The sequence below is a fragment of the Lampetra planeri genome, chromosome 81, assembly GCF_965212315.1.
Source record: "Lampetra planeri chromosome 81, kcLamPlan1.2.h2, whole genome shotgun sequence".
Classification (NCBI taxonomy): Eukaryota; Metazoa; Chordata; class Hyperoartia; order Petromyzontiformes; family Petromyzontidae; genus Lampetra; species Lampetra planeri.
The window spans coordinates 412082-439992 of NC_136185.1; the positions used below are offsets into that span (position 1 = coordinate 412082).

The window sequence follows — 27911 nt, forward strand, 5'->3', positions numbered from 1 at the left end:
CAACTTGCTGTGCTTTAGCCACCCGTTGTTGTGAGCGTCGCTCCTCTGCCCTCCGTTGTTGGTGGAGGGCGACTGCCTCCAACTGCCCAGTAGCGTCCTTCACGAGCCTGCATCACCACCTCCACCACCTACACCTCCTCCACCTCCTCCTTTGTTTCGTCCTCCATCTCTTCCGTCGTGATAATTATTTTATTATGTTATATTTTTATTATTTTATTACTTCCCTTTCACGTGACTTTACCGAAAGAACCATGAAGATGAATCCCTGCAGTTTAGAGGACATTGTCGGGTGAATATTAGGAAATTAACAGAAAGCATGGATTTATGCATGGAGATGTATGCAATTATTCAAACATAAGTGTACAATTACGCAGGAGGATACGTATTAAGGTTAAATTACAATGGACAAATTCGCTAAGCTATGTTGCTACATATGCGGATTGTTAATGTAGAAATTAACAATTGAATGCAACGTCCATGATAGGCCAAGTCGAGAACAAAGGATTTGGATGCTAGAGGGGAGTTATAAGGGGCTTAAATTTAGGCCTCAAGACCATTTCGAGAGGGATTTCACTGAGGATAGACGCGCAACTCCTCGCTCTGCAGATTACCCTTCTCCTGCGAGACCCAGCCTGGCGAGCACGATTGCCTGGCGACTGGGAGAGTTCGTGGCGATCTCTTCAGACGGGTTACAGGGACATCGACACGCCGTGCATCAACAAGTAAGTGTCTTCGTTAGTGGATAAAACTGGTAGTCGCTTGTAGCCCGACTTACGAGACGTTACTGTGTGTCGGTTAGACGTTAGTGAGAGTTTGCTTTTTGGCGATTTGAGACAGACATCCACGCAGCTTAGAGGGTGCCTTTAACTCTCAACAAAGCCGTTCAAGTGCTCTGTGTGTGGGAAGGCATTTTCACATAAATCACATCTTAACAGACACCAGAAAACACACACGGGCGAGAAGCCATTCAGATGCTCTGTTTGTGGGAAGGCATTTGCGGAGAAATCAAATCTTAACAAACACCAGAAAACACACACGATCGAGAAGCCATTCAATTGCGCTGTGTGCGGGAAGGCATTTTCACGGAAATAAAATCTTCACAGTCACCAGAAAACACACTCGGGCGAGAAGCCATTTCATTGCTCTACGAGGGAGAGGACATGTTCATGGTCATCATCCCGAAACAAGCACCAGAAGATCCGCAATGATAGGGAATTGAAATCAAAATGTAGAATTTAAAGTGCTGCAATGAGTCCTGATTAAAATGCATCTTTCTAACCTTTGCAGGTGGATCCTGAGAGATGGCTGGATGGAATGGAGTGGCTGGAGACTCAAGTGTATTGAGTACATCTGTTAACTGTTGCATTGTGTATATTCGCGTCTCTAAGATATATTTTTTTAGTGATTTCCAGTACTCCGAGCTGGAGTGATGTTGTGAATGCTCTATAATGTTTTCAGATGAAAGTCTTCCTTGTAAGTTCCAGAAGTGTTAACTTACTTCAGGATGGAAATAATTTTATACTTCGAAAGATACATTGCTTCGTCTGGTAGTTTGATCATCGGGGCTGTTAAATGGCTGGTGCTTATGCTAGAAGGTGGCATGTGTTGTAATCTTCTCACAACAAATGATGTGAGCGTGCTGTCTTGTTCATTCCAGACTGTGTCACGTTAAGGTGGTGCTTCGTAGTCCTATCAGATTACTTGTTGATGTGGTGTGATGCGCAGTGGTTGTGTGGTGGTTCAATTTCTAATTTTACTCTCGTGGTTAAGCGGTTTTGTTGAGCTAAAGTTGGAGAAAAACTGTGATCACAACTTTGCTCAATATTTTAAACATGTTCTTTATTTTATTTTTTCATTGTGTAATAAATAAATATCTTTAATATTAGGTTTCAGAGTGTGCGTAGATTGCACGTTCGATGTTTTTGCGTTTGATGGCTTGGACTTCTGGACGAATGGCTTCAGTCGAAAAGGACGTCAATGGGGAAATCGACGTTCACGTGTTAGATTTTAAGAATATGTTTTAACTGTTGAATTCCTATCGGGAAATAATTTGCCTAGTTCCTTCCTGTTTGAGCAAGCGTATTAATAAAGATTTCGATACGAGTGTTAACGTGAATTTTCTTGCAGATTAATAAAGACCTGAATTGTTTTTAAAGATGACTGATCGTACGTTATTTCAACCATATCCTTCCTTAAAAAACACGGACGAGTACACACACACACAAGTGTGCTTATAAACACGACTGTCTATACAGCAGTGTGCATTCACACACGAGTGTGCATGTGTCTCTACGAGTTTTAACTTTAATTTTCTTGCAGAACAATAAAGACCTGACACGTTAAAGATGACTAATCGTCCCTTATTGCTACAATGTTCATAGCGAACACGTGTGGAGGCGAGTTTCAGGTGAAGCATCTCCAGCACACAAGTTTACCCTCACCTGGCAGCATCGTGGCTGTCCGCTGATATAGCCCTGTGAGCCATTCGGCTCTTGAATCGGGTGCGACCGCAACAAACAAAAAAAATGAACAAGAAAACATCTTAAAGTGACTATGTGCAAACAAAAAATCTAGGAAAAAACTGCAAAATATTGCAGAAAAATCACCGTACACCAACCCTGTGCAAATATCCCAGTGGGATGCAAATCAAACAACAACAACCACAAGACAACTGAGATTAAGGCCATCAGTCTAACTCTATTCTACAACAAACACACATGGCCAAACCAAAAAACTTTTCGAAAAACACCAAAATAAAGGCATAAAAGCAATGCAACAGCGATCATAGGAACTGTGACCGAATTTTCACAATAAACGACGGAACAACATTACACCACAAACGCTGCAGCCATAGCTGGCTGCATGAGTCACTCCACAACAGCAGGAGCATCAGTCGGAGTATCAACACCTGATATGTCAAAGATGACTAATCGTCCCTTATTGAAGAAGGGAAATAAAAAAATAATAAAAATAAAACAATAAAAATAAATAATATTTTTTTTATTATGTTTTATTATTTAATAAAAATAAAACATAATAAAAACATTTTTAACAATGTTTTATTATGTTTTATTTTCATTAAATAATAAAAAAAAATGTCATTTAAAACAGAATAAAATAACTTTATAAAAAAAAAATGTATTTCCCTTCTACGTGACTTTACCGAAAGATCCAAGAAGGTTAATTTACTTGCAGAACAATAAAGACCTGACATGTTAAAGATGACTAATCGTCCCTTATTGCTACAATGTTCATAGCGAACACGTGTGGAGGCGAGTGTGCATATACAGGGGTGTACATACAGACATACAATGCAGTGTACATACACACGCGAGAGTGCATGCATAGCAATATTAAAGTTAATACTTTTTTAGCAGATTAATAAAAATCTGATTTTTTAAGTTATCTGAGCGTTCGTTAACTGTACAATACTGACAACAAACACGTGTACACACACACACACGAGTCAAAGTCAAGTGTACTTACACAGCAGTGTAAATACACACACGCTTACAGGCGATACCATTTCGATTATCAAGTATATGACAGCAATCGTAATAAATTTCCTGGATTAAATAAAAAAAACACCTTGATTGTTCTGACGCACTCATATCAACACAAGTACTTAAATATATATAAAACAAAGTCAGCACGGTATAAAGTTGAACCTCAAAGTCCAAATCACAATTGTAATACTGCATTTCTCTGGTAACGCCTTTGAACTGGCAGCAGTTTGCAGCACATTGCAGGGTGAATATTAGCAAATTAACGCGAATTATGCGGTGAGATGAATATATGTATTCAGGATTAAGCTCAATAGAAAAGATTCCACAAGTAATGACTAATCCCATATCTGCATTTCCCATAAATATGCTAAATTCCTCTTGATATGCAAACTCTTGGAACCTCCGAGTTCAACCAGCCTACACAACAAAGGCTCATTCCTAACAGCGTGTTTCAGCCGCATCGAACCTCACAATAATAATATCCTCCCACCCTCAACCAATATATATACAAGGACTGTTTTCTTGAAATGTATCTTACTTGATACAGCTATCGTGCTGTGACGGTTCCACCTGAAGACGGAAGCTTGTGTTGCCTCCGAAACGTCGTGAGAATTATTTTATTATGTTTTATTTCTTTTTATTTTATTATTTTTCTTCTACGTGACTTTACCGAAAGAACCAAGAAGATAGACAAGCTCTGTTGCTAGATATGCAAATTGTAATTTCCAAAAATAACAATTGAATTGCAGTAAATAAACAACGTCGGTTGTTTAGTTACTGCAGCTACATACTATTAACATTCCTTCCCTTTATTAATGCAACCCCTACCCCCTCCCTTTGATGCTGCTAATCCTGCATAATGCACGGGCATAATATGACTTTGAAAACCCCCCGTCCACCTACTACGCATTTCACAAGTAGTACTAATCACGTACCTGCATTATCCATAAATATTCTAAATTCCCTTTGATATGCAAATTATTTTGTCAAGGCGCCCTTCCCCCCTTCCAACCCAGCTAAAATATACGCTCCAAGCGTGGTGGTGTTTCATTTTGCTTCCTCTTAGTATCTTTCACTCGACGGTCAATGGTATAGTGTATAGCAGATTGTATAATAATAAAGAGTATAAAATTGTAATGTTTAATACAATGTATAAGGCAATATATAGTATCGTAATTGTATACAGTAGGGTGGATAGAATAATACATAGTGTAATATTACACTATTTATTATTCTAAGGGGTGGTGTAGAGTAATACAGTATATAATTTAATGTTGGGTTTGTCTATGGCAGCATTTAGTACGGGGAAGACCTGTTTGATGTAAGGGAAAAAAGTTTAGCTGGAACATATTATATTTTTTGCGACATAGAATTGTAATGTATTACTTACTGTTAGTAGCTCAGCTTATTGGAGAGTATATTTAGTATACTGATGATACTATGTAATTTATAGTTTAGTTTTTTACGTAGTTGTTTAGTTACTGCAGCTACATACTATTAACATTCCGTCCCTTTATTAATGCTTCCCCTATCCCCTCCCGTTGATGCTGCTATTCCTGCATAATGCACGGGCATAATATGACTTTGAAAACCCCCCACCCACCTCCTACGCATTTCACAAGTAGTGCTAATCACATACCTGCAGGCGTGGCCTGGACAGAGCCAGCCACGCCTGGGCGGAGCCGGCCACGCCAGAGCAGATGTAAGCGTGGTGTGAACGCAGAGCGAGGCTGTTGTACTCCGAAGCGAAGACATCATAGGTCCTCAAGTCCCGGGTCGTCGTCCTGGGTCAGGCAGCCCGTTGCATGCCTGGTCCAGTCTGTGTCGTGTTCCAGAGTGTTAGTGAGTTGAGGAAGGTGGTCACCACCTCATGTACAGTGTTATATTACTTACCGTTTAATAAATAGTGTTGCCTCCAATCTGCGTGTGTGTGCACCTAATTCGAACCCACTACATATATACACACCGAAGGTCGTATGTTACAGACTAGAAGATGACGATTGCTTTTTTTGCGTAACGTTATTATGAACCACGCTTTCAATCTAAACCATTCAGATGATTATTCAAAGTTAATGACAGAAATTATAACAAAACACATTCGTTTGCTAAAAGCACCATGCTCAACACGAGTGTCCTTAAATATGTTTATTAAACAGGTTCAGAACAGTATTAACTTGCACCTATTAGTCCAAGATGGGGCCGGCTAGTTTTTTTTGGCTAGTCCCGTGTGTGTTTGTTGTGTGAGGTGTCTTGATAGCAGTCGTTCTCCACTGCAGTCCTGGCATCTGCTGCTCAGATTCCTTCCACAGCTGTGGTCCCAGTGGCACCGTCTCTCCGGGGGGGAACCATGTGGTGTGTGTGTGTGACGTGTATCACGGGGTGTGTGGGTGTGTGCCTGGGATGTGTCACGGGGTGGGTGGGTAGTCTGGTGATAGTGGTCATGGTTGTCAGCGATCCACGACCACAACAACCACCCCTACTGTGTGGTGGACATGCCACCACAAAGCAGCACGCGGCGGGGGAGTGAGGTGATCGCTCTCGCCACGCGAGCAAGGCCCCCTCGCTTCCTCTTCTCTCCCTGCATCAACAACAACAACAACAACCGCCATTCGCCACTAAGTGGCGGTGACGTCACCACGACGCTTGTGCCAGGCCACGTGCACCTTGAGGCTACCACGTGAAGTGTCGAACGCCAGACGGCAGGAGGTTACGGGGCAGACCCAGCAGGTGCCACGGGTCGACTGACCGAGATGACCGAGATGACTGGCTGATGCACCACCTGTGCCCCCTACTGTACAAACTTGATGTGCTTTAGCCACCCGGCGTTCCGCTCGTTGTTGTGAGCGTCGCTCCTCCGCCCTCCGTTGTTGTTGGAGGGCGACTGCCTCCAACTGCCCAGTAGCGTCCTTCACGAGCCTGCATCACCACCTCCACCACCTGCACCTCCTCCACCTCCTCCTTTGTCTCGTCCTCCATCTCTTCCGTCGTGAGAATTATTGTATTATGTTTTATTTTTATTATTGTATTACTTCCCTTCTACGTGACTTTACCGAAAGAACCATGAAGATGAATCCCTGCAGTTTAGAGGACATTGTCGGGTGAATATTAGCAAATTCACAGGAAGCACGGAATTATGCATGGAGATGTATGTAATTATTCAAACAGAAGTGTACAATTACGCAGTAGGATGTACATACGTATTAAGGTTAAATTACAATGGCCAGATTCGCTAAGCTATGTTGCTACATATGCGGATTGTTAATGTAAAAATTAACAATTGAATGCAAAGTCCATGATATGCCCAGACGAGAACAAAGGATTTGTATGCTAGAGGGGAGTTATAAGGGGCTTAAAATCAGACCTCAAGACCATTTCGAGAGGGATTTCGCTGAGGATAGACGCGCAACACCTCGCTCTGCAGATTATCCTTGTCCTGCGAGACCCAGTCTGGCGAGCCTGATTGCCTGGCGACTGGGAGAGTTCGTGGCGATCTCTTCAGACGGGTTACAGGGACATCGACACGCCGTGCATCAACAAGTAAGTGTCTTCGTTAGTGGATAAAACTGGTAGTCGCGTGTAGACCGACTTACGAGACGTTACTGTGTGTCGGTTAGACGTTAGTGAGAGTTTGCCTTTTGGCGATTTGAGCCAGACATTCACGCAGCTTAGAGGGTGCCTTTAACTCTCAACAACACCGCGACTGTTACTCTGCTCTGAAGAATCAGTCACATGGAGCAGATAAACTCTCCACAGCGCCACGCACACAGGGGCCAGAAGCCGTTCAATTGCTCTGTTTATTTGAAGGCATTTTTATGGAAGTCATATCTTCAAAGGCACCAGAAAACACACACGGGCGAGAAGCCATTCAAGTGCTCTGTTTGTGGGAAGACATTTTCACAGAAATCCAATCTTAACACTCACCAGAAAACACACACGGGCGAGAAGCCATTCAAGTGCGCTGTTTGTGGGAAGGCATTTGCTCAGAAATCAAATCTAAAAACTCACCAGAAAACACACACGGGCGTGAAGCCATTCAAGTGCTCTGTTTGTTTGAAGGCATTTGCAGAGAAATCAACTCTAAACAGTCACCAGAAAACACACTCGGGCGAGAAGCCATTCAAGTGCTCTGTTTGTGGGAAGGCATTTGCTTGGAAATCTATTCTTTACAGTCACCAGAAAACACACACGGGCGATAAGCCGTTCAATTGCTCTATTTGTGGAAAGGCATTTGCGGATGAATCAAATCTTAACAGACACCAGAAAACACACAAGAACGAAAAGCCATTCAATTGCACTGTGTGCGGGAAGGCATTTTCACGGAAATAAAATCTTCACAGTCACCAGAAAATACACTCGGGCGAGAAGCCATTTAATTGCTCTACGAGGGAGAGGACATGTTCACGGTCATCACCCCGACACAAGCACCAGAAGATCCGCAATGATAGGGAATTGAAATCAAAATGTAGAATTTAAAGTGCTGCAATGAGTCCTGATAAAAATGCATCTTTCTAACCTTTGCAGGTGGATCCTGAGAGATGGCTGGATGGAATGGAGTGGCTGGAGACTCAAGCGTATTGAGTACATCTGTTAACTGTTGCATTGTGTATATTCGCGTCTCTAAGATATATTTTTTCAGTGATTTCCAGTACACCGAGCTGGAGTGTTGTTGTGAATGCTCTATAGTGTGTTCAGATGAACGTATTCCTTTTAAGTTCCAGAAGTGTTCACTTATTTCAGGATGACAACAATGTTATATTTCTATAGTTGCGTTGCTTCGTCTGGTGGTTGTATCATCGGGACTGGTAAATGTGTGGTGTTTATGGTAGAAGGTGCCATGTCATCTTCTCACAGCTAATTGCGTGTTAAAGTTTATTCTAGACTTCGTCACGTTAAGGTGGTGCTTTGCGCAGTGTTTGTGTGGTGGTTCAATTTCTAATTTGACTCTCGTGGTTAAGTGGTTTTGTTGAGCTAAAGTTGGAGAAATACTGTGATCACAACTTTGCTCAATATTTTAAACATGTTCTTTAATTTTCGATTTAAAGCTTTCGTGACTGTAGGGATTCATCTTCTTGGTTCTTTCGGTAAAGTCACATATAATGGAAATAATAAAATAATAAAATTTTATTATGTTTCATTTTTATTATTTTATTATTTCCATTCTACGTGACTTTACTGAAAGAACCAAGAAGATGTTCTTAAAAATGTTTTATCATTGTGTAATAACAAAAAAAATAGTTTCAGAGTGTGCGTGGATTGCACGTTCGTTGTTCTTGTTTTTGATGGCTTGGACTTCTGGACGAATGGCTTCAGTCGAAAAGGACGTCAATGGGGAAATCGACGTTCACGTGTTAGATTTTAAGAATATGTTTTAACTGTTGAATTCCTATTGGGAAATAATTTGCCCAGTTCCTTCCTGTTTGAGCAAGCGTATTAATAAAAATTTCAAATACGAGCATTAACGTGAATTTTCTTGCAGATTAATAAATACCTGAATTGTTTATGAAGATGACTGATCGTACTTTATTTCAACCATATCCTTCCTTTAAAAAAACACGGACGAGTAGACATACACACACAAGTGTGCTTATAAACACGACTGTCTATACAGCGGTGTGCATTCACACACGAGTGTGCATGTGTCTCTACGAGTTTTAACTTTAATTTACTTGCAGAACAATAAAGACCTGACATGTTAAAGATGACTAATCGTCCCTTATTGCTACAATGTTCATAGCGAACACGTGTGGAGGCGAGTTTCAGGTGAAGCATCTCCAGCACACAAGTTGACCCTCACCTGGCAGCATCGTGGCTGTCCGCTGATCACACTCATGACGTCACACTCATGACGTCACACGCACGAGCTGTAGGGGCGGGGCTCTGTCCGCTCAGTGGCGCTGTTTTCATTAATTTAGCACCACGAGCGGGGAGTCTCATCCCTGTAGTTCCCTGTTGTGGTGCCGCATTCATCACCACGTTGCCCTCAATTCTTTGTACGCAACACACACCCACACACGAGAGGACATAGCAGTGTATATGCATAGACGAATGTGCATACACACCGCTTGTACATACAAACAGCTACACTACCGCTCCCCAAGTGTACTTACACAGCAGTGTAAATGCACACATGCTTACAAGCGATACCATTTCGATTATCAATAAAAGTGTATGACAGCAATCGTAATAATTTTCGTGGATTAAATTAAACAAATCACCTTGATTGTTCTGACGCGCTCATATCAACACAAGTACTTCAATATTTTTATAAAACAAAGTCAGCACGGTATAAACTTGCACCTCAAAGTCCAAATCACAATTTTAATACTGCATTTCCCTGGTAATGCCTTTGAACTGGCATCAGTTTGCAGCACATTGCAGGGTGAATATTAGCAAATTAACGCGAATTATGCGGTGAGATGAATATACGTATTCAGGATTAAGCTCAATAGCCAGAGTCCACAAGTAATGACTAATCCCCTATATGCATTTCCCATAAATATGCTAAATTCCTATTGATATGCAAACTCTTGGAACCTCCGAGTTCAACCAGCCTACACAACAAAGGCTCATTCCTAACAGCGTGTTTCAGCCGCATCGAACCTCACAATAATAATATCCTCCCACCCTCAACCAATATATATACAAGGACTGTTTTCTTGAAATTTCTCTTACTTGATACAGCTATCGTGCTGTGACGGTTCCACCTGAAGACGGAAGCTTGTGTTGCCTCCGAAACGTCGTGATAATTTTTTTATTATGTTTTATTTATTTTATTTTATTATTTCCCTTCTACGTGACTTTACCGAAAGAACCAAGAAGATAGAGAAGCTCTGTTGCTAGATATGCAGATTGTAAATTCCAAAAATAACAATTGAATGTAAAGTTCATGAAATGCAACGTCGAGAACTTCATCTTTCATCAATGCAACATCATTCCAAACGACCCCACCATTCGTGTGCTGGTGCCATTGACCCAATTCGATTGATACCTGTGACTTACAGCTTTCCACACCTTACGCCACGCTCCCACGCCCCCTTCATTCGTTTTTTGTTTATCAGAAGGAGGCACTCCCTGTTGTTTGCCAATCCCCTGCCACGAGTAAAATTTTGCTAAAACAACCCCCTTCCTTCATTGACTGTGTTGGACGGTAACGCTGTGGTGGATGTGAGCAATGTCCCGGAGGGAAAGCTCGTAGCCCCCTCGCTTCCTCTTCTTTCCCTGCATCAACAACAACAACCGCCATTCGCCACTAAGTGGCGGTGACGTCACCACGACGCTTGTGCCAGGCCAAGTGCACCTTGAGGCTACCACGTGAAGTGTCGAACGCCAGCTGGCAGGAGGTTACGGGGCAGACCCAGCAGGTGCCACGGGTCGACAGACCGAGATGACCGAGATGACTGGCTGATGCACCACCTGTGCCCCCTACTGTACCAACTTGCTGTGCTTTAGCCACCCGGCGCTCCGCTCGTTGTTGTGAGCGTCGCTCCTCCGCCCTCCGTTGTTGTTGGAGGGCAACTGCCTCCAACTGCCCAGTAGCGTCCTTCACGAGCCTGCATCACCACCTCCACCACCTGCACCTCCTCCACCTCCTCCTTTGTCTCGTCCTCCATCTCTTCCGTCGTGAGAATTATTTTATTATGTTTTATTTTTATTATTTTATTACTTCCCTTCTACGTGACTTTACCGAAAGAACCATGAAGATGAATCCCTGCAGATTAGAGGACATTTTCGGGTGAATATTAGCAAATTCACAGGAAGCACGGAATTATGCATGGAGATGTATGTAATTATTCAAACAGAAGTGTACAATTACGCAGTATAATGTACATACGTATTAAGGTTAAATTACAATGGCCAGATTCGCTAAGCTATGTTGCTACATATGCGGATTGTTAATGTAGAAATTAACAATTGAATGCAAAGTCCATGATAGGCCAGGCGAGAACAAAGGAATTGTATGCGAGAGGGGAGTTATAAGGTGCTTAAAATCAGACCTCAAGACCATTTCGAGAGGGATTTCACTGAGGATAGATGCTCGAATCCTCTCTCTGCAGATTACCCTTCTCCTGCGAGACCCAGCCTGGCGAGCACGATTGCCTGGCGACTGGGAGAGTTCGTGGCGATCTCTTCAGACGGGTTACAGGGGCATCGACACGCCGTGCATCAACAAGTAAGTGTCTTCGTTAGTGGATAAACTGGTAATCGCGTGTGTAGTTCGACTTACGAAGCGTTACTGTCTCGGTTAGACGTTAGTGAGAGTTTGTTTCTTGGCGATTTGAGCCAGACATCCACGCAGCTTAGAGGGCGCCTTTAACTTTCAACAACAACCGCGACTGTTACTCTGTTCTGAAGAATCAGTCAAATGGAGCAGATACACTCTCCACAGCGCCACGCACACACGGGCGAGAAGCCGTTCAATTGCTCTGTTTGTTTGCAGGCATTTGCATGGAAGTCATCTCTTCACAGGCACCAGAAAACACACACGAACGAGAAGCCATTCAAATGCTCTGTGTGTGGTAAGGCATTTTCACGGAAAACAATTCTACACAATCACCAGAAAACACACACGGGCGAGAAGCCGTTCAAGTGCTCAATTTGTGGGAAGGCATTTTCACGGAAATCAATTCTGCGCAATCACCAGAAAACACACACGGACGAGAAGCCATTCAAATGCTCTGTGTGTGGGAAGGCATTTTCACGGAAAACAATTCTACACAGTCACCAGAAAACACACACGGGCCAGAAGCCGTTCAATTGTTCTGTGTGTGGGAAGGCATTTTCACGTAAATTAAATCTTAACACTCACCAGAAGACACACACGGGCGAGAAGCCGTTCAATTGCTCTGTTTGTTTGCAGGCATTTGCATGGAAGTCATCTCTTCACAGGCACCAGAAAACACACACGAACGAGAAGCCATTCAATTGCGCTGTGTGCGGGAAGGCATTTTCACGGAAATAAAATCTTCACAGTCACCAGAAAACACACTCGGACGAGAAGCCGTTTAATTGCTCTCCAAGGGAGAGGACATTTTCACGGTCATCACCCCGAAACAAGCATCAGAAGATCCGCAATGATCGGCAAGTAAAATCAAACGGTGAAATTAAAAGTTCTGCAGTGTGTCCTGAAAAAAATGCATCTTTCGAACCGAGGCAGGCGGATCCTGAGAGATCGTTGAATGTATCGGATGTAATGAGTCCTGACGACAATTCATCTTTCGACCCCATGCAGTTGGATCCTGAGAGATGGCTAGATGTAGTGGATGTAATCAGCGCTGAAGACAATTCCACTTTCGACCCCATGCAGTTGGATACTCAAAAATGGCTGCTGGAGTGGCTGGAAAATCAAAGTTTTGAGCACTTCTTTTAACTGTTGAAGTCCTGGAACGTGCATCTTTGTATCTCTGTAAGATCAATTAATAACGTACAACTCTTTTTTAATCAGTGATTTGCAGCAGTACTCCAAGCTAGTGTGATCATTTGAACAAATATGTTTGATTGCTCTGTGTGTTTGAAGCATTTTCACGGTTAGAAAACACTTCACATGTCTTCAGGAATAAAAAGCTGAATTCGAAAGTGATGTAATGAGTTCTAAAGGAAATTCCACTTTCGACCTCATGAAGTTGGATATGAAGAGATGGCTGGGTGTAGTGGAGTGGCTGAAGACTCAAACGTATTGAGTACATCTGTTAACTGTTGCCCTGTGTATATTCGTGTCTCTTAGATATATTTTTTCAGTGATTTTCAGTACACCGAGCTAGAGTGATGTTGTGAATGCTCTATGATGTGTTCAGATGAAAGTCTTCATTTTAAGTTCTAGAAGTGTTCGCTTACTTCAGGATGGCAACAATGTTATACTTCGAAAGATACATTGCTTCGTCTGGTAGTTTGATCATCGGGGCTGTCAAATGGCTGGTGCTTATGCTAGGTGGCATGTGTTGTAATCTTCTCACAGCAAATGATGTGAGCGTGCTGTTTTGTTTATTCCAGACTTTGTCACGTTAAGATGGTGCTTCGTAGTCATCTCGGATTACTTGTTGATGTGGTGTGATGCGCAGTGGTTGTGTGGTGGTTCAATTTCTAATTTTTCTCTCGTGGTTAAGTGGTTTTGTTGAGTTAAAGTTGGAGGAAAACTGTGATCACAACTTTGCTCAATATTTTAAACATGTTCTTTAATTTTTTATCATTGTGTAATAAATAAAATAACTTAAAATTATAGGTTTCAGAGTGTGCGTGGATTGCACGTTCGTTGTTCTTGTGTTTGATGGCTTGGACTTCTGGACGAATGGCTTCAGTCGAAAAGGACGTCAATTGGGAAATCGACGTTTACGTGTTAGATTTTAAGAATATGTTTCAACTGTTGAATTCCTATTGGGATATAATTTGCCTAGTTCCTTCCTGTTTGAGCAAGCGTATTAATACAGATTTCGATACGAGTATTAACGTGAATTTTCTTGCAGATTAATAAAGACCTGAATTGTTTTTAAAGATGACTGATCGTACGTTATTTCAACCATATCCTTCCTTAAAAAAACACGGACGAGTAGACATACACACACAAGTGTGCTTATAAACACGACTGTCTATACAGCGGAGTGCATTCACACACGAGTGTGCATAGACGAATGTGCATACACACCGCTTTGTACATACAAACCGCTACACTATCGCTCCCCAAGTGTACTTACACAGCAGTGTAAATACACACACGCTTACAAGCGATACCATTTCGATTATCATTAAAAGTGTATGACAGCAATCGTAATAATTTTCGTGGATTAAATTAAACAAATCACCTTGATTGTTCTGACGCGGTCATATCAACACAAGTACTTCAATATTTTTATAAAACAAAGTCAGCACGGTATAAACTTGCACCTCAAAGTCCAAATCACAATTTTAATACTGCATTTGGCTGGTAACGCCTTTGAACTGGCAGCAGTTTGCAGCACATTGCAGGGTGAATATTAGCAAATTAACGCGAATTATGCGGTGAGATGAATATATGTATTCAGGATTAAGCTCAATAGCCAGATTCCACAAGTAATGACTAATCCCATATCTGCATTTCCCATAAATATGCTAAATTCCTCTTGATATGCAAACTATTGGAACCTCCGAGTTCAATCAGTCTACACAACAAAGGCTCATTCCTAACAGCGTGTTTCAGACGCACCGAACCTCACCATAATAATATCCAGGGCCTACCTTGGTTCCTCCCACCCTCAACCAGTATATATACTGGTTGAGGGTGGGAGGAGCCAATATCCAGGGCCTACCTTGGCTCCTCCCACCCTCAACCAGTATATATACTGGTTGAGGGTGGGAGGAGCCAATATCCAGGGCCTATCTTGACTCCTCCCACCCTCAATCAGTATATATACAAGAACTGTTTTCTTGGAATGTATCTTACTTGATACAGCTATCGTGCTGTGACGGTTCCACCTGAAGACGGAAGCTTATGTCTTTAAATCCTCTAAACTTGGAGCAGTTTAGAGGACATTGCCGGGTGAATATTAGCAAATTCACAGGAAGCACGGACTTATGCATGGAGATGTAAATCTTAATTCAAACGGAAGCGTACAATTATGCAGTGCGAAGTACATACGTATTAAGGTTTAATTGCAATGGCCAGACTTGCTAAGCTATGCTGCGACATATGCGAATTGTTAATGTAAAAAATAACATTTGAATGCAAAGTCCATGATAGGCCAAGACGAGAACAAAAGATTTGGATGCTAGAGGGGAGTTATAAGGGCTTAAATTCAGACCTCAAGACCATTTCGAGAGGGATTTCGCTGAGGATAGACGCGCAACTTCTCGCTCTGCAGATTACCCTTCTCCTGCGAGACCCAGCCTGGCGAGCCCGATTGCCTGGCGACTGGGAGAGTTCGTGGCGATCTCTTCAGACGGGTTACAGGGACATCGACACGCCGTGCATCAACAAGTAAGTGTCTTCGTTAGTGGATAAACTGGTAGTCGCGTGTAGCCCGACTTACGAGACGTTACTGTGTGTCGGTTAGACGTTAGTGAGAGTTTGCTTTTTGGCGATTTGAGACAGACATCCACGCCGCTTAGAGGGTGCCTTTAACTCTCAACAAGACCCGCGACTGTTACTCTGCTCTGAAGAATCAGTCACATGGAGCAGATACTCTCTCCACAGCGCCACGCACACACGGGCGAGAAGCCGTTCAATTGCTCTGTTTGTTTGAAGGCATTTGCATGGAAGTCATCTCTTCACAGTCACCAGAAGACACACTCGGGCGAGAAGCCATTCAATTGCGCTGTGTGTGGGAAGGCATTTGCGGATAAATCAAATCTTAACACTCACCAGAAAACACACTCGGGCGAGAAGCAGTTCAAGTGTGCTGTGTGTGGGAAGGCATTTGCTCAGAAATCAAATCTAAAAACTCACCAGAAAACACACACGGGCGTGAAGCCATTCAAGTGCTCTGTTTGTTCGAAGGCATTTGCGCAGAAATCAACTCTTAACAGTCACCAGAAAACACACTCGGGCGAGAAGCCATTCAATTGCGCTGTGTGTGGGAAGGCATTTGCGGATAAATCAAATCTTAACAGTCACCAGAAAACACTCGGGCGAGAAGCCATTCAATTGCGCTGTGTGTGGGAATGCATTTGCTCGGAAATCAATTCTTAACGATCACCAGAAGACACACACGGGCGAGAAGCCATTCAAGTGCTCTGTTTGTTTGAAGGCATTTGCACAGAAATCAATTCTACACAATCACCAGAAAACACACACGGGCGAGAAGCAATTCAAATGCTCTCTTTGTGGGAAGGCATTTGCATGGAAGTCAGCTCTTCACAGGCACCAGAAAACGCACTCGTGTGAAAAGCCATTAAATTGCTCTACGAGGAAGAGGACATGTTCACAGTCATCACCCCGAAACAAGCATTAGAAAATCCGCAATGATAGGGAAGTGAAATCAAATAGTGAAATTCAAAGTGCTGCAATGAGTCCTGACGACAATTCATCTTTCGACTCCATGCAGTTGGATCCTGAGAGACGGCTAGATGTAGTGGATGTAATCAGCGCTAACGACAATTCCACTTTCGACCCCATGAAGTTGGATCCGGAGAGATGGCTGGATGTAGTGGAGTGGCTGAAGACTCAAACGTATTGAGTACATCTGTTAACTGTTGCCCTGTGTATATTCGTGTCTCTTAGATATATTTTTCAGTGATTTCCAGTACTCCGAGCTGGAGTGATGTTATGAATGCTCTATAATGTGTTCAGATGAACGTATTCCTTTTAAGTTCAAGAAGTGTTCACTTATTTCAGGATGACAACAATGTTATACTTCTATAGATGCGTTGCTTCGTCTGGTGGTTGTATCATCGGGACTGTTAAATGTGTGGTGTTTATGGTAGAAGGTGCCATGTCATCTTCTCACAGCTAATTGCGTGTTAAAGTTTATTCTAGACTTCGTCACGTTAAGGTGGTGCTTTGTAGTCATATCAGACTACTTGTTGATGTGTTGTGAAGCGCAGTGGTTGTGTGGTGGTTCAATTTCTAATTTTACTCTCGTGGTTAAGTGGTTTTGTTGAGCTAAAGGTGGAGAAATACTGTGATCACAACTTTGCTCAATATTTTAAATTTTTTTTATCAATGTTTAATAAGTAAAATAACTTAAAATAATAGGTTTCAGAGTGTGCGTGGATTGCACGTTCGTTGTTCTTGTGTTTAATGGCTTGGACTTCTGGCTTCAGTCGAAAAAGACGTTACGTGTTTGATTTTAAGAATATGTTTTAACTGTTGAGATTGGGAAATAATTTGCCCAGTTCCTTCCTGTTTGAGCAAGCGTATTAATAAAGATTTCGATACGAGTATTAACGTGAATTTTCTTGCAGATTAATAAAGACCTGACATGTTAAAGATGACTAATCGTCCCTTATTGCTACAATGTTCATAGCGAACACGTTTGGAGGCGAGTTTCAGGTGAAGCATCTCCAGCACACAAGTTTACCCTCACCTGGCAGCATCGTGGCTGTCCGCTGATCACACTCATGACGTCACACTCATGACGTCACACGCACGAGCTGTAGGGGCGGGGCTCTGTCCGCTCAGTGGCGCTGTTTTCATTAATTTAGCACCACGAGCGGGGAGTCTCATCCCTGTAGTTCCCTGTTGTGGTGCCGCATACATCACCACGTTGCCCTCCATTATTTGTACGAAACACACACCCACACACGAGCGTATATACATAGACGAATGTGCATACACACCGCTTTGTACATACAAACAGCTACACTACCGCTCCCCAAGTGTACTTACACAGCAGTGTAAATACACACACGCTTACAAGCGATACCATTTCGATTATCATTAAAAGTGTATGACAGCAATCGTAATAATTTTCGTGGATTAAATTAAACAAATCACCTTGATTGTTCTGACGCGCTCATATCAACACAAGTGCTTCAATATTTTTATAAAACAAAGTCAGCATGGTATAAACCTGCACCTCAAAGTCCAAATCACAATTTTAATACTACAGTCTGCATCTGCCTGGTAACGCCTTTGAACAGGCAGCAGTTTGCAGCACATTGCAGGGTGAATATTAGCAAATTAACGTGAATTATGCGGTGACATGAATATACGTATTCAGGATTAAGCTCAATTGCCAGATTCCACAAGTAATGACTAATCCCATATCTGCATTTCCCATAAATATGCTAAATTCATCTTGATATGCAAACTCTTGGAACCTCCGAGTTCAACCAGCCTACACAACAAAGGCTCATTCCTAACAGCGTGTTTCAGCCGCATCGAACCTCACAATAATAATATCCTCCCACCCTCAACCAGTATATATATACAAGGACTGTTTTCTTGAAATTTCTCTTACTTGATACAGCTATCGTGCTGTGACGGTTCCACCTGAAGACGGAAGCTTGTGTTGCCTCCGAAACGTCGTGAGAATTAATTTATTATGTTTTATTTATTTTATTTTATTATTTCCCTTCTACGTTACTTTACCGAAAGAACCAAGAAGATAGAGAAGCTCTGTTGCTAGATATGCAGATTGTAAATTCCAAAAATAACAATTGAATGTAAAGTTCATGAAATGCAACGTCGAGAACTTCATCTTTCATCAATGCAACATCATTCCAAACGACCCCACCATTCGTGTGCTGATGTCATTGACCCAATTCGATTGATACCTGTGACTTACAGCTTTCCACACCTTACGCCACGCTCCCACGCCCCTTCATGGGACCACCCGATACGCTCGCGATACGCCGCAGGATGACCCCTTCATCCCGACATTCACACCTGAGCCTCCGCGTTCTCGAACACTCGCACACACTGAAGGCACTTGTCGCCTTACATGGCGTCTGCCACCGACTGTTGGGCCACATTCCCTGGTGTTGGCCGTGAGCATGAATTTAACGTGACCGAGAATTGAGCTGTGCGCTAACCACTACACTACCTCTACACACACGCGAGTGTGCATGCACAGCAATATTAACGTCAATAGTGTTTTGCAGATTAATAAAAATCTAATTTTTTAAAGTTATCTAAGCGTTCGTTAACTGTACAATGCTTACAACAAACACGTGTACACACACACGAGTCAAAGTCAAGTGTACTTACACAGCAGTGTAAATACACACACGCTTACAAGCGATGCCATTTCGATTATCATTAAAAGTGTATGACAAAAATACTTCAGTCTGCATTTCCCTGGTAACGCCTTTGAACTGGCAGCAGTTTGCAGCACATTGCAGGGTGAATATTAGCAAATTAACGCATATACGTATTCAGGATTAAGCTTAATAGCCAGATTACAGAAGCTAATAGCTAGATATGCAGATTTAAATTCCAAAAATAACAATTTAATGTAAAGTTCATGAAATGCAACGTCGGAGAACTTAATCTTTCATCAATGCAACATCATTCCAAACGACCCCACCATTCGTGTGCTGATGTCATTGACCCAATTCGATTGATACCTGTGACTTACAGCTTTCCACACCTTACGCCACGCTCCCACGCCCCTTCATTCGTTTTTTGTTTATCAGAAGGAGGCACTCCCTGTTGTTTGCCAATCCCCTGCCACGAGTAAAGTTTTGCTAAAACAACCCCCTTCCTTCATTGACGGTGTTGAACGGTAACGCTGTGGTGGATGTGAGCAATGTCCCGGAGGGAAGGCTCGTAGCCACCACAGTGGCCCACGAGGTCTTTGGACGGGTGCGAGGGGCTGGTAACCCCTCAATAGTCAACGCAATTACCAAAAAAACTCGTCACAAAATTTAAACACTTGCAAAATATTAAACACATACACACTGGTGTATATACACACGGAAGGTCGTATGTTACAGACTAGAAGATGACGATTTTTTTTTTCCGTAACGTTATTATGAACCACGCTTACAAGCTAAACCATTCAGATGATTATTCAAAGTTTATGACAGAAATTATAACAAAACACACTCGTTTGCTAAAAGCACCATGCTCAACACGAGTGTCCTTAAATATGTTTATTAAACAGGTTCAGAACAGTATTAACTTGCACCTATTAGTCCAAGATGGGGCCGGCTAGTTTTTTTAGGCTAGTCCCGTGTGTGTTTGTTGTGTGAGGTGTCTTGATAGCAGTCGTTCTCCACCGTAGTCCTGGCATCTGCTGCTCAGATTCCTTCCACAGCTGTGGTCCCAGTGGCACCGTCTCTCCGGGGGGAGAACCATGTGGTGTGTGTGTGTGACGTGTATCACGGGGTGTGTGGGTGTGTGCCTGGGATGTGTCACGGGGTGGGTGGGTAGTCTGGTGATAGTGGTCATGGTTGGCAGCGATCCACGACCACAACAACCACCCCTACTGTGTGGTGGACATGCCACCACAAAGCAGCACGCGGCGGGGGAGTGAGGTGATCGCTCTCGCCACGCGAGCAAGGCCCCCTCGCTTCCTCTTCTCTCCCTGCATCAACAACAACAACAATAACCGCCATTCGCCACTAAGTGGCGGTGACGTCACCACGACGCTTGTGCCAGGCCACGTGCACCTTGAGGCTACCACGTGAAGTGTCGAACGCCAGACGGCAGGAGGTTACGGGGCAGACCCAGCAGGTGCCACGGGTCGACTGACCGAGATGACCGAGATGACTGGCTGATGCACCACCTGTGCCCCCTACTGTACAAACTTGATGTGCTTTAGCCACCCGGCGTTCCGCTCGTTGTTGTGAGCGTCGCTCCTCCGCCCTCCGTTGTTGTTGGAGGGCGACTGCCTCCAACTGCCCAGTAGCGTCCTTCACGAGCCTGCATCACCACCTCCACCACCTGCACCTCCTCCACCTCCTCCTTTGTCTCGTCCTCCATCTCTTCCGTCGTGAGAATTATTGTATTATGTTTTATTTTTATTATTGTATTACTTCCCTTCTACGTGACTTTACCGAAAGAACCATGAAGATGAATCCCTGCAGTTTAGAGGACATTGTCGGGTGAATATTAGCAAATTCACAGGAAGCACGGAATTATGCATGGAGATGTATGTAATTATTCAAACAGAAGTGTACAATTACGCAGTAGGATGTACATACGTATTAAGGTTAAATTACAATGGACAGATTCGCTAAGCTATGTTGCTACATATGCGGATTGTTAATGTAAAAATTAACAATTGAATGCAAAGTCCATGATAGGCCAGGACGAGAACAAAGGATTTGTATGCTAGAGGGGAGTTATAAGGGGCTTAAAATCAGACCTCAAGACCATTTCGAGAGGGATTTCACTGAGGATAGACGCGCAACTCCTCGCTCTGCAGATTACCCTTCTCCTGCGAGACCCAGCCTGGCGAGCACGATTGCCTGGCGACTGAGAGAGTTCGTGGCGATCTCCTCAGACGGGTTACAGGGACATCGACACGCCGTGCATCAACAAGTAAGTGTCTTCGTTAGTGGATAAAACTGGTAGTCGCGTGTAGCCCGACTTACGATACGTTACTGTGTGTCGGTTAGACGTTAGTGAGAGTTTGCTTTTTGGCAATTTGAGCCAGACATGCACGCAGCTTAGAGGGTGCCTTTAACTCTCAACAACACCCGCGACTGTTACTCTGCTCTGAAGAATCAGTCACATGGAGCAGATAAACTCTCCACAGCGCCACGCACACACGGGCGAGAAGCCGTTCAATTGCTCTGTTTGTTTGAAGGAATTTTCATGGAAGTCATATCTTCACAGGCACCAGAAGACACACACGGGCGAGAAGCCATTCAAGTGCTCTGTGTGTGGGAAGGCATTTTCACTGAAATCAAATCTTAACACTCACCAGAAAACACACTCTGGTGAGAAGCCATTCAATTGCTCTGTGTGTGGGAAGACATTTTCACTGAAATCCAATCTTAACACTCACCAGAAAACACACTCTGGTGAGAAGCCATTCAAGTGCTCTGTGTGTGGGAAGGCATTTTCACAGAAATCACATCTTAACACTCACCAGAAAACACACTCTGGTGAGAAGCCATTCAATTTCTCTGTGTGTGGGAAGACATTTTCACAGAAATCCAATCTTAACACTCACCAGAAGACACACACGGGCGAGAAGCCATTCAAGTGCGCTGTGTGTGGGAAGACATTTTCACTGAAATCCAATCTTAACACTCACCAGAAGACACACACGGGCGAGAAGCCATTCAATTGCTCTGTGTGTGGGAAGACATTTTCACTGAAATCCAATCTTAACACTCACCAGAAAACACACTCTGGTGAGAAGCCATTCAAGTGCTCTGTGTGTGGGAAGGCATTTTCACAGAAATCCAATCTTAACACTCACCAGAAAACACACTCTGGTGAGAAGCCATTCAAGTGCTCTGTGTGTGGGAAGGCATTTTCACAGAAATCACATCTTAACACTCACCAGAAAACACACTCTGGCGAGAAGCCATTCAATTGCTCTGTGTGTGGGAAGACATTTTCACTGAAATCCAATCTTAACACTCACCAGAAAACACACTCTGGTGAGAAGCCATTCAAGTGCTCTGTGTGTGGGAAGGCATTTTCACAGAAATCACATCTTAACACTCACCAGAAAACACACTCTGGTGAGAAGCCATTCAATTTCTCTGTGTGTGGGAAGACATTTTCACAGAAATCCAATCTTAACACTCACCAGAAGACACACACGGGCGAGAAGCCATTCAAGTGCGCTGTGTGTGGGAAGACATTTTCACTGAAACCCAATCTTAACACTCACCAGAAGACACACACGGGCGAGAAGCCATTCAATTGCTCTGTGTGTGGGAAGACATTTTCACTGAAATCCAATCTTAACACTCACCAGAAAACACACTCTGGTGAGAAGCCATTCAAGTGCTCTGTGTGTGGGAAGGCATTTTCACAGAAATCACATCTTAACACTCACCAAAAAACACACTCTGGTGAGAAGCCATTCAATTTCTCTGTGTGTGGGAAGACATTTTCACAGAAATCCAATCTTAACACTCACCAGAAGACACACTCGGGCGAGAAGCCATTCAAATGCTCTCTTTGTGCGAAGGCATTTGTAAGGAAGTCAGATCTTCACAGGCACCAGAAAACGCACTCGGGTGAAAAGCCATTAAATTGCTCTCCGAGGGAGAGAACATGTTCACGGTCATCTCCACGAAACAAGCATCAGAAGATCCGGAATGATAGGGAAGTGGAATCAAAAGGTGTAATGCAAAGTGCTGCAATGAGTCCTGAAAAAAATGCATCTTTCGTTCCTATACAGGTGGATCCTGAGAGATGCCTAGATGTAGTGGATGTCATGAGTCCTGCCAACAATTCCTCTTTCGATCTCATGCAGTTGGATCCTGAGAGGTTGCTGGATGTAATGAGCCCTGACGACAATTCCTCTTTCGACCCCATGCAGGTGGATACTGAGAGATGTCTGCTGGAATGGCTGGAGAGTCAAAGTTTTGAGTACTTCTGTTAACTCTTGAAGTCCTGGAATGTGCATGTTTGTGTCTCTGTTAGATCAGTTAATAAGGTACGAAATATTATTTCCGTGATTTGCAGTACTCCAAGCTAGATTGATGTTTCGGCCACAACGCAAGCAGCCGTATTCAGGTGGAGAACAGGTCTGTCAAGTAGTCATTCAGACTCTGTCTACTTGACAGACCTATTCTCCACCTGAAGATGGCTGCTTGCGTTATGGCCGAAAAGTCGTTATGTTTTATTTTTATTATTTTATTACTTCACTTCTACGTGACTTTACCAAAAGAACCAAGAAGATTGATCCCTGCAGTCACGAAAGCTTTAAATCGAAATAGAGTGATGTTGTGAATGCTCTATAATGTGTTCAGATGAACGTATTCCTTTTAAGTTCCAGAAGTGTTCACTTATTTCAGGATTACAACAATGTTATACTTCTATAGATGCGTTGCTTCGTCTGGTGGTTGTATCATCGGGACTGGTAAATGTGTGGTGTTTATGTGCATCTTCTCACAGCTAATTGCGTGTTGAAGTTTATTCTAGACGTCGTCACGTTAAGGTGGTGCCTTGTAGTCCTATCGGACTACTTGTTGATGTGTTGTGAAGCGCAGTGGTTGTGTGGTGGTTCAATTTCTAATTTTACTCTCGTGGTTAAGTGGTTTTGTTTAGCTAAAGTTGGAGAAATACTGTGATCACAACTTTGCTCTATATTTTAAACATGTTCTTGAATTTTTTTTTATCATTGTGTAATAAATAAATAACTTAATAATAGGTTTCAAAGTGTGCCTGGATTGCACGTTCGTTGTTCTTGTGTTTGATGGCTTGGACTTCTGGACGAATGGCTTCAGTCGAAAAGGATGTCAATGGGGAAATCGACGTTTACGTGTTAGATTTTAAGAATATGTTTTAACTGTTGAAATTGGGAAATAATTTGCCCAGTTCCTTCCTGTTTGAGCAAGCGTATTAATAAATATTTCGATACGAGTGTTAACGTGAATTTTCTTGCAGATTAATAAAGACCTGAATTGTTTTTAAAGATGACTGATCGTACCTTATTTCAACCATATCCTTCCTTAAAAACACGGACGAGTAGACATACACACACAAGTGTGCTTATAAACACGACTGTCTATACAGCGGTGTGCATTCACACACGAGTGTGCATGTGTCTCTACGAGTTTTAACTTTAATTTGCTTGCAGAACAATAAAGACCTGACATGTTAAAGATGACTAATCGTCCCTTTTTGCTACAATGTTCATAGCGAACACGTGTGGAGGCGAGTTTCAGGTGAAGCATCTCCAGCACACAAGTTGACCCTCACCTGGCAGCATCGTGGCTGTCCGCTGATCACACTCATGACGTCACACTCATGACGTCACACGCACGAGCTGTAGGGGCGGGGCTCTGTCCGCTCAGTGGCGCTGTTTTCATTAATTTAGCACCACGAGCGGGGAGTCTCATCCCTGTAGTTCCCTGTTGTGGTGCCGCATTCATCACCACGTTGCCCTCAATTCTTTGTACGACACAATATGAAAATAAGTTGTGTGCTCCACTACACATACTTACACGGGTACACATATACACTCCCTTGTACACACACCCACACACGAGCGGACATAGCAGTGTATATACATAGACGAATGTGCATACATATACACACGAATGTGCATATACAGGGGTGTACATACAGATATGCAACGCAGTGTACATAAACACACGAGTGCACATACAAAGCATTGTACGTCAACTAGGATTGCGTTCCACTGCGAACACGCACGTTTGTTCCTACATACATATGCACACAAATACATGTACATGCACACACGAGTTGCTCGTCTTGTTGTAGTGTTTCCTATTTAATGGTTTATGGTATACGCAGGAGTGCAAAATGTGCACTGCACACCTACGCGCCCTTTGCCCATTGATCGTGATGATGATGATGAATAACATGTTACTTGATCTAACAGAGAAACGAATGCTTACAATTGGAACAATACATTTACTCAACGAGTTTTGATTAGGATGGTGCGGTTAAATAGCTATTCCAATCCATTGAGATTGCACATTCAGCAAATTATAATGCGACCACAATGCGATCCTAATAATTATAGGGCAATTTAATCCCTCACCCCCAGTTCGCATATCCGTCCCTAGTTTCGTAAATAAATATATCTTGATACATCTGAGTATAGTTGGATTATAATGTAGGAGGACATAGAAGGAATCTAACTCGAATTATATGCATCTTCGGTGGATGCATGAGCAACCACCACTCCTCGACTCCCGTTAATTGGGAGGTGAGCCCACGGTAGCCTGGCGCTTACAGCTTTCTACACCTTACGCCACGCTCCCACGTCCCCTTGATTCGTTTGTTTTTCTCTGAAGAAGAGCCCCCTGTTGTTTGGCATTCTCCTGCCAGGTAGACACTCAGTGGCGCTGTTTTCATTAATTTAGCACCACGAGCGGGGAGTCTCATCCCTGTAGTTCCCTGTTGTGGTGCCGCATTCATTACCACGTTGCCCTCAATTCTTTGTACGACACAATATGAAAATAAGTTGCGTGTTCCAATACACATACTTACACGAGTACACTCCCTTGTACACACACACGAGTGGACATACACAGCGGTGGAGAAAAATGCACGAATGTGCATCCACCCCGCTTTGTACACACAAAGATAAAGATCTCCCTATAGCCTTAACAGACTGTAGGGGCAAGTTAGCGAGCACCTATGAAGGCCGCAACGGTACACGAGGGGGTGGGTGGCCAGCACCACGCCCGACCGCCTTTGTCTCCCCACCAGGTACTCATTTGAGGCTGAGTCGACCAAGATGGAGGCCCGGGACCGGTTCAGATAATCGTCACTGGTGTTGGCCGTGAGCGGGAATCGAACCCGTGTTGCCGGGTTCACAGCGCAGCGCGCTAACCGCTGCACCACCGCTCCCCACATATACACTCCCTTGTACACACACCCACACACGAGTGGACATACACAGTGCTGTAGGAAAAATTCACGAATGTGCATAGACACCGCTTTGTACATACACACACGGGTGCACATGCATATGTAGTGGTGGTGTTGACGTGCGCCGACAGTGATGGATCACGGGGCGGCACGAGGTGCGGGGTTGGGCACGCGATGTGGGCGTGGTGTGGACGCGCGCGCCGGGAGTGAGGGATGACGGGCGGCGCGGCGTGGGTGTTGAGGCGCGCTGACACGAGGTGGGGAAAAGAGGATCGTAGCCAGCGCCCGGTGATTGGTCGAATGGGATAGGTGCTCTCAGCGACGTCCGCAGGAGGGGTATAAAGGGTGACGCGCGAGAGCACTCGTGGTTGTTTAACCAGTTGAAGATCGAAGACGGAGTGGAAGGAGTAGGGCCCGAGACCCCTAGTCCCGCCGTCCTTATCGGGACCGGGGCCCTGTGTGGCTCGAAGGCGAGATTGTGGGACCCGTGGTCCGACGCCCATGTGGGTCGGGACTGTGGGACCCAGGGTCGAGACGGACACCCCGGCTGGGTGTGTTCCGAGAGGCTACGGGGCGTAAGAGCCCGTGTCGGTGTAGCCCGGAGGACTGGGTAGGGTTAGGCTGGTGTTAGCCACCCGAGAAACTGAGTGGGTGTTGGTCACCCGAGTAGCTAAGTGGGCGTTGGTCGCCCGAGTAGCTAAGTGGGTGTTGGTCACCCGAGTAACCCAGTGGGTGTTGGTCACCCGAGTAGCTAAGTGAGTGTTGGTCACCCGTGTTGCTAAGTGGGTGTTGGTCACCCGTGTAGCTAAGTGGGTGTTGGTCACCCGTGTAAATATAGTTGGTTCAATAAAAGAGTGTGCTACCCGTGAAGTCGTCTCCCGCCGAGTTACTACATTACACATGCACAGTGTAATTGCACACAGCAATGTTTATAAACACATGTGCACGTATACAGCAGTGTGCATGCTCAGGGATTGCGTTTTAACACACACAAATATGCGAGCACACACGATTGTACATACATACACACGTGTACAGACCCACACGTGTCCATGAACGAGTGTAAATACACACACGAGTGCACATGCACACGAATGTACCCACAGAGAAGTACACACCCATGTACATACACATGGCTACAGTTCCCTGCTGTAATGGCTGGTGCTTATGCTAGAAGGTGGCATGTGTTGTAATTGTTGCACAGCAAATGATGTGAGCGTGCTGTCTTGTTTATTCCAAACTTTGTCACGTAAAGGTGGTGCTTCGTAGTCCTATCGGATTACTTGTTGATGTGGTGTGATGCGCATTGGTTGTGAGGTGTTTCAATTGCTGATTTTACTCTCGTTGTTAAGTGGTCTTGTTGAGCTAAAGTTGGAGAAAGACATTGCTCACACACGCTTACAAGCGATACCATTTCGATTATCAATAAAAGTGTTTGACAGCAATCGTAATAATTGTCGTGAATTAAATTAAACAAATCACATTGATTTACTGACGCGCTCATATCAACACAA

At 43.8% G+C, this 27911-nt stretch overlaps 1 protein-coding gene and 2 pseudogenes across 1 annotated transcript in view; 2 read left to right on the forward strand and 1 right to left on the reverse strand.

Moving 5' to 3' along the window:
• The window catches only part of LOC144738265 (uncharacterized), a 30108-nt pseudogene extending 22129 nt beyond the window's left edge, over positions 1–7979 (forward strand).
• The window catches only part of LOC144738284 (uncharacterized), a 432396-nt pseudogene that overhangs the window by 64193 nt on the left and 340292 nt on the right, over positions 1–27911 (reverse strand).
• Positions 11433–27911, forward strand: part of LOC144738272 (uncharacterized) — a 32085-nt gene continuing 15606 nt past the window's right edge. Inside the window, exons 1-3 of the mRNA XM_078621285.1 lie at positions 11433–11444; positions 11944–12392; positions 21700–23014. Of these exons, the coding sequence (XP_078477411.1) occupies positions 11433–11444; positions 11944–12392; positions 21700–23014 (1776 nt within the window). The remainder of the gene's footprint in view (positions 11445–11943; positions 12393–21699; positions 23015–27911) is intronic.